This window comes from Cephus cinctus, unplaced genomic scaffold (assembly GCF_000341935.2).
Source record: "Cephus cinctus unplaced genomic scaffold, Ccin1 Ccin1_scaffold2409, whole genome shotgun sequence".
In the NCBI taxonomy this organism is placed as follows: domain Eukaryota; kingdom Metazoa; phylum Arthropoda; class Insecta; order Hymenoptera; family Cephidae; genus Cephus; species Cephus cinctus.
The window spans coordinates 523-10,514 of record NW_014334245.1 but is presented as its reverse complement, the minus strand read 5'-3'; the positions used below and the strand labels follow the sequence as shown (position 1 = coordinate 10,514).

Genomic DNA, 9,992 nt, shown 5'->3' with positions numbered 1-9,992 from the left:
TACAGGGAGCTTTGGAAGCTATTCCATCCCCCGCTTTTTCTACATTTGTGAAGCATAAGGCACACGATGGCTTCGGCATGTCGTGAGATTGTAGAAGAGTATAGGGAGTCGATAAGACAGTGTGACCGTACTTGCGACGTAACTTGGTAAATAGATAATTAACACCTGATGGAAAGGTAAAATTTGTTTCTGTATACACTGTTTCGGCTCACAACAATCGATGCGCCACTTGTCACACTCCCAAATAAACACTTTGAGCTCTAAGAAGTGCTTATATCACCAGTGACAGAATTGACCACTATTGCCCGGAGTAATTATTTGTAGGCAAAAATATGATTTTATTCTTATCCACTTTGTATGTTATTATAAGAAAACGAAAGAATTGACACTACACCACTTACTAATAAACTTTCCAACAACGGTACGTGTAAATTACCGCGTACCGTACACAACTAGAGAGAGAGAGAGAGAGAGAGAGAGAAATAAGTTTATTCGATCGGGAGTCAACAGACTCCTTAGACCGGGTAACACAAAATAGCGATATTTACATAGATAATTGATAATAGTAGAGAAACAGGTACGATATAAACAATATAGATACATAATCCTGACAAGTGGTGTAAATAGAATAATAAATAAATAGTAAACAGTATAGATACATAGTGCTGACAGGTAGTATAAGTAGTATAAAATATAGCAAAAGGTAGCTACAAAAACATACATGCAATACATGATAATATGGATTAACCGAATAAAATAACTGTGCGATCAAAAGAAAAGAAACATTTCAGAATGACAGAGTAGCGATATGCTCCCGCAATCGTTTCTTAAAAAGCAAAAGAGAGGTGGCGCTTCGAACTACAAGCGGGAGTGAGTTCCATAGTAGTGAAGCAGAAACAGAAAAGGATTGCCTAAAAAAGACGGTGCGGTGCGCTCGAACACAAAGATCGAGAGGTCTGCGTATCGTGCGATGCCCGGCAGTGCAGACGGGCAGTACTGATCCCTGCAGATAGGCGGGTGCGCCGGACTTAAGAATGTTCCAGGTCAGGACCGCCATATAATATAGCCGACGGTGGTTAAACTTGGGCCATCCAAGTTGCTCATAATATGGCGAGACATGCTGGTCAGGCTTAAGATCAAAAATGAACCGAACACAGGAATTCAGTGCGACACAGATGGATCTAAGAACAGTGTCCGTGGTTCCTCCATAGACGATGCAGCAATAATCGATAAGAGGGAAAATAAGGGTAGCTATAAGCATCTTACGGAGGTCCAAAGTAAGCACGGCGCGGTTACGCTTAAGAATATATAATACTTTGTTTACCCGCTTGCTGACGCCCAACGCATGTTCATTAAAGGATAAGACGTTATCGAAGATGACACCGAGGTTCCGGGCCGATGAGACGAAGGCAATTGGTGCATCATTAACAATTAGACATGGTAGCCTATGAAAGTCAATACGGTTTAGATACCTAGCGCTGCCAAGTATCATACACTTGGTCTTCTCGGCGTTTAGCGCAAGACAATTTGCAGTAGCCCAGCAAGATATGGCGTCGATATCAGCTTGAACGCGTATTAGGGTATCTCTAAGATCGTCTAGAGTGCAGTGGGTATAAATCTGCAGATCGTCAGCATAGAGAAAATGAGAACAATGTTCGAGTACGCACGGGAGCTCTCTGACATATAGCGCAAATAAAGCAGGGCCCAAAATTGAGCCCTGCGGTACACCAGAGGTAACAGGTAGATAAGTAGACGTGGTGAGATTCGGACCAAGGACAGCCTGAGAACGACCGGTAAGGTAAGATGCGAACCACCTCCTAACGCTGTGCGAGAATCCAACCGTTTTCATGCACTCCAGTAGTTTAGAGTGACAAATGGAGTCGAAGGCTTTACTAAAGTCAAATAGAACTAATACGGTGACCATTCTCTCATCAACTGCGAATCTGACATCATCAGTAAGCTTGATTAAGGCAGTCTGGGTGCTATGACCAGCCCTGTATGCGGATTGACACGGATCCCAGCCCCCATTCTCAGAGAGAAAATCAACCATCTGCGCATTAACAATACGCTCAAGCGGTTTAGACAGTCCACAGACCAGCGAGATGGGGCGGAAGTCTGACAGGGTCGAGGGGCGCCCAGTGCCCTTGGGAATTGGACAAATAAGCGACCTCTTCCATGCAATAGGAAAAGACGCCGTCATGAGCGAATTATTATAAAGCTCAGCCTCAAACTCAGATAGATAGCCAACTTTAGGTGGACGGTACACAACAGCCAGTAGCAAGCGCGACTCACTGGGAACGACCACATCCAGAAAAATGTACTCAGGTTTAGAGCAATACTCATTTCCGGAGGTTTCTAGCAGGCTTGCACTTAAGGAGTCGTGAACGTAAATTGCAACACCGCCGCCCCCTCTCCCGATCCGATCACAGCGAAACAGACAGTACCCGTCAAGGCTCACAGCGCTGTCAGGAGTGTGTGGTTTAAACCACGTTTCAGATACAGCAATGCAGTGGAAGAAACGGTTTTTGAAATAGTGCCGGAACTCATCAATGTGAGCAGCAACTGATTGAGCATTGACGTGGCACAGACTGATCCCGGTAGGCAGGCGAGAAGCGGGAGCGGATTGCGGCGAAGCTGGCCATCATATCGGTATCTTGGCGAAGTCATCCCGGTGTTCAATCTTTAGGGAGGTAGTGGCGCCGTCCTTCCTAACGTAGATGGAGCCGTGGCGTGTCCAGACCCTGAGGTGACGGTGAGGCTTCACATAGGCGCGGGTGTCGACGAGGAGTTTGTGCTTGACAGAGGATAGACGCTCATTGAGATACACACGAGAACCCGGTAAAGACGCGTCAATATCCGAGGCCAAAAGCACAGGCTTCTTCTTCTTCTGAGCGATCCATGAGTCCCGAATGAAAATGGTAGCGAAGCGAATTATGAGTGGCGGTGCACCTCCAGCCTTGGGTGGTAGGCGAAAGGCATCCACAACGTCGCCAGACTTAGTGACAATGCCCAAGGAGCGAGCGAGGAGCTCAATGGTCCTCTCAACGGTAACATCAGGAGCAGAAAGAAGCCCAGTGACAACTATTTGTGTGTCAAGGTTACGCTGCATAAGATGTTCGACCTGAGCTTTGAGAGCAGTACCATCATCAGAGGAGAGTTCAGGATCCCGAGAAAGTCGTTCCTCAAGGGAGTCAACACGTTGTACTAACGCAGTATTATGCTCCTCGAGAGTCTGACATCGTGCCACCAGGGAAAGATTAGCTGCCTCAAGAGAACTGCATCTAGTGCTCATGGCTGATATGTCAAGTGCCAGCTGTTGTACAGAAGTGGCCATATCCTGCGTGGTCACTGTAAGCTCAGACACAATGCCCTTTATGATAGGAAGTTCTCTTAAGTCGGTACGTTGACTCTTAAGCTCATCCATAACATCTTTCACCAGTGCGGTTAAGGAGGTCAACTGGGCAGACGTTGAAGTTGACGAAGAAGCAGTAGATTTATCCATGTTGGTCTGGGCCGAAAGACGAGTATGTGTAGTGATCTTGTCTGCAGAGTGGTCGGTACCTTCAGAAGATGGCAACGGTGAGTAGCAGGGCTTGCAGCGCAGGCACAGGAATTGTGGAGCCGACTTGGACCCACCAGTCAGACACGAAGGATGAGCATAAGCGTTGCAAGCAAAACTAGCGCACTTAACAGCCTTGGTGACGGATATGAACTTTTTGCACACATTACAGTGCACAGCAGGCATGGGTGCATGAAGGAGTTGTAAATAGGTGACAGAATCATACAACCATTTACAGCCGATAAGGCAGTTTGGTAGGCGGCGGATAATATAGTTCTGTATATAGTTACTGCATTAGTCTCTGTATATAGTTATTGTATATAATTATAGTTAGGCAAAACAGACGAACGTAAACACACCGAGAAGCACGCTAACAGCTGACCGATTGCAATTGATAAGAACAGCTGTGACACGCATGCGCAGTGATATCAACGGTTCGCACGACAATTTTCACGCACGCACAGAAAAAGAAAACTAAATTAAAACAAGAATATGTACTAAGAAAATCTACAATGGCACTTGAACACACACGCGCGCACAATCCCACAACGTAGGCACAGGAAGATGTGAGTTTATTAACAGATAGACTTGAAAATTAATAATTGCCAGAGCAGAACAACAAAGAGACACCTGTACAGCGGCCATTCCAACAAGCCATTCCCAGAGAGCCAGAGAGAGAGAGAGAGAGAGAGAAAGAAAGAGAGAGAGAGAGGCAATGGAAAAACCAAAAAGGAGCGAGCAACTGCCCACCCAGAGTGGAGAAGCGGAAGGCAAAAAAAAACGACAGCAGAAAGAGGAGACCAGAGGCCCCTCCAAAAATGCCTGACAACCAAAGGAAGCAGAGGCAAGTGACACCAACGCAAAACGGAAATGGAAAACTAATAGAAAGAAAGAACTCTGTTGATCAAAACCTGGACAAGGACGGTGTCACAACAGTGCGCAGAAAAACAACACGAAAGAGAGAAGAAGACAGAAAACAGGGCACAGACGGAGAAAAGAGCACCCTGCTTTATTTTTTATTGCTTCTGTTCCAAACGGCACGTGAAACCGAAGCTGGTATACTGGTACTAAGCGAGCAATATAAGAAGTGTGATGCAACGATCTGGTTCCAAGACTCTACGAAAAAGGCAGCCATAATAATTCCCAACCAGAAACTGAAAGTAAGCAACTCGCAGGAGGAACTTATGGGATTTCTATGGGTTGAGGTTGCAGGAATTTGCATCTACAGCTGCTATTTCTCACCAAACGAAACGATCGACGAGTTTGAAAAAGGACTGATCGATCTTGAAAACAGTATCAGACAACACAACGGAGACCTTCTGATAGCCGGAGACTTCAATAGCAAGAAATTCCTGGAATCAATGTCAAGATCCATGCATCTTCCAGACGAAGCGACTTACCTTCTGGAATATTCGGATGAACCTTAACCCTCCTCCTGCTCCTCCGACGAAGTTGCGTCGCGCGCTTACGTATCTCCTACGAGTAATTTGACACCTCGGAAGATGAGGGACTGCATTCTCGACGCACGACCACTGCGAGATAACGTTCGAGGTCAAATCGGCTGCCGTCCGAAACCTGTATAGGGAGGGTATTGTTTTACCTGGAATCACCCTCGATGCAAAAGTTCCCGAAACCGCTCTTCCACACTGAACGCAAAAAAAAGGATGCCGCTCGTCGTCGTCTCTCTCTCCCTCTCTCCCTCTCTAGTGCTGCGCACTCATCTCCGCGAAAAGGTTCAAGGAAGAAAACTTAAGAAGGTTGTGACGGGTGGAACTCCAATGGGCTAGCAGTTAAGGGGCTAGGTCTTGAAGTATACGTCTCACCGGCGATTATGTGCCGATGCGGCTGAGCGAAGCTATTCCTCGTCATGCAGAGATCAAAGGCTATAAAGTGGGGTACGACGCACCTTCGTTGATCACAGTAGAAGTCGGTATATGTCGGTTACAGGAATCCTGGTCCAGAACCCCCATACTTATACTACTTACGTATAAAAAACTACGCGAAGTACAGGAGTACTGTGAATTCCTCTAACAAAAAGTATTGAAACCATATTATTAAGGCCAAGTACATATGTTACTACATGTTTGGCTATTATATGATCTAGCACTGGCCCATCATCTTAATTGTATTTTCAAAATTTTCTATACGGGTTTGGCTACTCTTATACATTACTACTGCTTCCCGTATTTAATTACGATCAATTAGTTATTTAAAAATTATTAAAACTTTAGGTGATTCCTTATCGAGTACTACTTGGCGGGTCCATGCCAGGAATTCCAAAGTACTTACTTTGAACGTACTAATAGTATTTTAAAACTATATGTTTATTATTCAGCTTTTACCGTGATTATTTTTGATGAGTTATTGTTAATATGCTCTGTATACAAAGTTGACACTGGTTTGGAGTTTGATTGAAATGGACGGACCTGCCAAGTAGTACTCGATAAGGAATCACCTAAGGTTTTATTAATTATTAAATGACTATTTAATCATAATCAACTACAGGAAGCAGCAGTAATGTAAAAGAGTAGCAAAAACGTTATAGAAAATTTTGAAAATATAATTAAAATGATAGGCCAGTGCCAGATTATATAATACGCAAACATGTAGTAACTTATGTATTTGGCCTTAATGATATAATTTCCATACTTTTTGGTGTAGTAGTTTTTTATACCTAAGTGTTTTTTGGGGGATTTATTTTACTGCTCTCGCTAAAATTTGATTTGTTGCGCCTAACATACCGTTCTGTAATTTATATTACTGCTCAGCAAAACGGTGTGTTAATACATTTCTTTATTCTTTTGTTATTGTTACTGAATCTCTAGCATTTTTATTTTTCGTATGCGAATCATTCCTGAGCGCGCGCGTGTGTGTATGTGTCGTAAGGACCAGCCCCTCTACCATTCCCGTGGGCTGAGTAGCCAGGATATCGCGAAGTGTGTTAAGTTCGTGCTACGACATCTCCCAGGTGTCTGGCGCCCAATAACCTTGCCGTATCTCGTGTTCATGGAAAAAGGCTATTTTGAAGATTTCATTACCGAGCATCGTTCTTGGACTCTCCGACTATTGTGATTTTTGCTTAACCATATCGTTTAATGATACCGGATTATTTATCTGTCACAAACAAAATATTTTTTCGTCACAAGACTCATCGGCATCACATCGTTCTTACTCAAGACGTTGGAGAGGATGATAGGCAGACACGTAAAGGAAGGGTCACTAATGAAACATCCCTTATATCAGCTATAGTTCGCTTATCAAGCGAACAACTTAATGGAAACTACACTTCATAAAGTCTGGAGGATGCAAGCATTAAGACTACATAACGGTAAGACTTTTCCTGGACATCAAAGAACTATTTAATTGCAACATAGTGGATTTCATTTGCAGGACAGCGCTTAAACATCTGCAGGACAGTGCTTAGACATCAAAAGATTCGCCAATTCGAGGGAAAGAAATAGGATCCACGAGTTCGGTGAAGCATTTAGGAGTAATCCTGCACGCGAAATTGAAGTGAGACCCGCACATACAAAAATTCCGGGACAAAGCCTGCGCTTTGCTTTGGGCCACATAGCGTGTGTGTGGCGTCACTTGGGGCTGAATCCAATAGTAATGCACTAAATCTACACACTGGTGGTGAAGCCGGCTATAATATATGGAGCCATGGCATGATGGGGAAGGACCCAGTCGAAAAGAGCGAAAGATATGCTTACACACATCCAGAGGATGACGGGTCGGGGCACTGCCAATGCCGTGAGGACCGCACAAAACCTAACGCTTGAGACCCAACTGCACTGGCCGGCACTTCACTTCATGTGGCAACACAAGGTGCAGCTATAGCGGCTGTCTACAGACTGATACGCACGGCTCAGTAGCAGAAGAAACTGCCGCTAGAAAACCATACGCACATCATGGGGACACTAAAGGCAGCAAGTCCCGTGATAGTAAGGAAAGCAGGACCGAGACCCGATCATGTACTATTTCAAGAGCACCTATAGGGTGGTATGCTGTAAGATGGTGGAATGGGCAACGGAGCCTGGATCCCTCCGAGGGCACGAACTTGTCTAGTTTACGGACGGCTTCAAAACGGACCAGGGGTTGCGTACGGAAAGATCTGAAAAGCACAGCACAAACATCTGTTTCGCAAGGCGCCGGGAATAAGACAGATCAAAATTAACCTGCAAGAGCAACAAGGAGCATCATTAACATCAAGGAGCGCTACGATTGGAGAAAAGGGAGGGAGATTATCACCGTTGCCTTCAATAAACTCCTGGCTTTTACGAAGGATAGCGGACTCGCATAAGTAAAGGGTATAGAATAGAAAGATGAGCACAATGTGCCTGAGGCCTAAGTGCGTAGAGCAGAGAAGTTCTACAAATTTTGTACATATAATAAAGTTTTTATATATCAACAAATTGTTTTAATATAAAATTTATTTAAAATAAAGGTGGTCCATCAGAGCTATTCTCAGCAGACTATATGAAATGCGTCGAATACAGACGCAGATTTCGAGTTCTGATACTAAAGGGGTTAAGGCAGTCGTCTAGTTTAGAGGGTCAAAAAAATCGTTTTTTTTTTCTCGATGGCTTCACTATTGGAAAGTAGACTCCTAAAGTTTTAGAAGTCAACTCAAATTATTTTGGAAGATACAGATCCGAGAACAGGTAAGCGTTGAACAGATGTGTGTAAGTTACCAATAACATATTTTTTCGACCGAGAACTTTAAAGCGCGTTTTCTCGAAATCTCGTTTTTGTCAAAAAAAACTATTTGATCTATCGACCCAAACTAAAGTTCATTCTCTCGAGTATTGAAAACTATCCTAAGTGAACCAAAAACATTGATAAAAAATTCATTTTAAACGTTTTATATTGCACGAATAAAGAAAAACATCTTTGTAAAAATCGTCACTTTTTTGTTGAAGCTCGAAAACTAATATGATTTCACAGTTTTTTCTGTTTTTTTTTTTTTTTTTTGGTTTACTGATTATAGAAATATATGTCAATTACAAATAATTTTGGTTTTTACGTTTCGGACAAGAATTTTGCACACCATCTTTCCCACCAATTCGAGACTCCAGCAGCGAGGCGCTTCAATGGTCAACTGATAACTCCGCCCTTTTTCGATAATTTTATGATAAAAATTTGTTTTTTCTTTAAAATTCCCCTTTTTTTTTTTTTTTTTTTTTTTTTTTTTTTTTGGTTTACTGATTATAGAAATATATGTCAATTACAAATAATTTTGGTTTTTACGTTTCGGACAAGAATTTTGCACACCATCTTTCCCACCAATTCGAGACTCCAGCAGCGAGGCGCTTCAATGGTCAACTGATAACTCCGCCCTTTTTCGATAATTTTATGATAAAAATTTGTTTTTTCTTTCCAAGTGTACATTAAGATACACTAAACATTTAAAGATGTTCCGTTGTTCCTCTCCCTATAAAAAAAAATCTCAAAAAATCGCTGAAAATCATCTTTTTTTAGGCCTCTAAAGCAGACGACGGCCTTAAAGCAGAAAACTGTACTCGTACGCAGAAAAATATCATCATGGAGAAAACACTATTACTGTAATCAATTTTTAATTCGAAATTATGGGACTGTTGTCTCTAATTGTAATATACTGCTTCTTGTTTACGAGTAAAAGGTTGTGTACAAATAACGCAAACACCCTGTATAATGGTCCCTACAATTTTCTAATTACATATTATTATGAAAAGAATATTTCATACCGCATTAATGTCAGCGTGTATTTGTCGCAACTCCTCTACATGTGCCATTTTTTCTTGCATAAGTAGATCCATCTCTTGCTTATATTCTGTCAAACATTTCTCTTCTTGTTCCGTTTGTTCAACCTCTTGAATAATTCTTTGTTTCATTTTCTCTAATTGCAGTGTCTTTGACCTTGAAATTAAAAAAGAAAAATGAAAATAACAGACACATTGATGGTTAACTCGATTCCCATTATGATTAGTCAAAAATTCTTATAGTAGCAGTATCGCTGGATTAAATGTCTTGATTAGCATGATTCTACTGAGACAGCGGATTAAACCATCCCTACATTTTTTTAACAGCCATTAAAACAAGATTAGTGTAGTACTTTATATTCATTTTGAGATACTAATACACTTAGTAGCTATGCCAAAAGTGACGATTAACCTTCAAATCGCTCGCCTTAAACCTTCTCATATACCCACAACCGTCCTGATACATAATGTAGTTTTATACGAATTATTGTGTAAGGTTTTATATACAGTATCACTCATTTTATGGAGTTTACTATTTTGATTCATGATGAAATGAATCAGTGGTCTTGTTCGAATTACTATGTAAGGTCTTATATACAGTATCACTCATTTTGTAGAATTTACTATTTTCATTTGTTACGTACATCAACCTTCATTTCTAAACAGAAGAATAACGTAGCTGACAGGAAGCA

The 9,992-nt window shown here is 42.0% G+C and overlaps 2 protein-coding genes across 5 annotated transcripts; both read right to left on the bottom strand.

The window, feature by feature from the left end:
* Positions 1-2,641: 2,641 nt before the first annotated feature.
* LOC107274133 lies at positions 2,642-3,745 on the bottom strand. Its single transcript, XM_015752919.1, has one exon. It carries the CDS (start codon positions 3,743-3,745, stop codon positions 2,642-2,644), a length of 1,104 nt encoding a protein of 367 aa, XP_015608405.1.
* Positions 3,746-4,985: 1,240 nt separating this feature from the next.
* On the bottom strand, positions 4,986-9,462 carry LOC107274134 (zinc finger C4H2 domain-containing protein). Of its 4 annotated transcripts, XM_025091400.1 has the most exons (3): positions 9,286-9,462; positions 5,466-5,511; positions 5,156-5,342 (listed from the first exon to the last, which is right to left on the bottom strand). In XM_025091400.1, exons 1-3 carry the CDS (start codon positions 9,430-9,432, stop codon positions 5,263-5,265), a joined length of 273 nt encoding a protein of 90 aa, XP_024947168.1. In that variant the 5' UTR covers positions 9,433-9,462; the 3' UTR covers positions 5,156-5,262. The 4 variants fall into 4 exon arrangements, with proteins under 4 accessions (XP_024947169.1, XP_024947171.1, XP_024947168.1 ...); XM_025091401.1 differs by lacking the exons at positions 5,156-5,342; positions 5,466-5,511 and adding an exon at positions 4,986-5,134; XM_025091403.1 differs by lacking the exon at positions 5,466-5,511 and having other exon boundaries at positions 5,153-5,442.
* Positions 9,463-9,992: the final 530 nt, after the last annotated feature.

Bases quoted from the DNA above. Each gene is read 5' to 3' on its own strand.
- LOC107274134 (XM_025091400.1), bottom strand. From the start codon at position 9,432: ATGAAACAAAGAATTATTCAAGAGGTTGAACAAACGGAACAAGAAGAG. The intron at 5,512-9,285 runs GTATGAAATATT...GTTCTGGACCAG, and splicing joins TACACGCTGACATTAATGCG to GATTCCTGTAACCGACATAT. The intron at 5,343-5,465 runs GTGCGTCGTACC...CTTAACTGCTAG, and splicing joins TTCTACTGTGATCAACGAAG to CCCATTGGAGTTCCACCCGT.
- LOC107274133 (XM_015752919.1), bottom strand. From the start codon at position 3,745: ATGCCTGCTGTGCACTGTAATGTGTGCAAAAAGTTCATATCCGTCACC.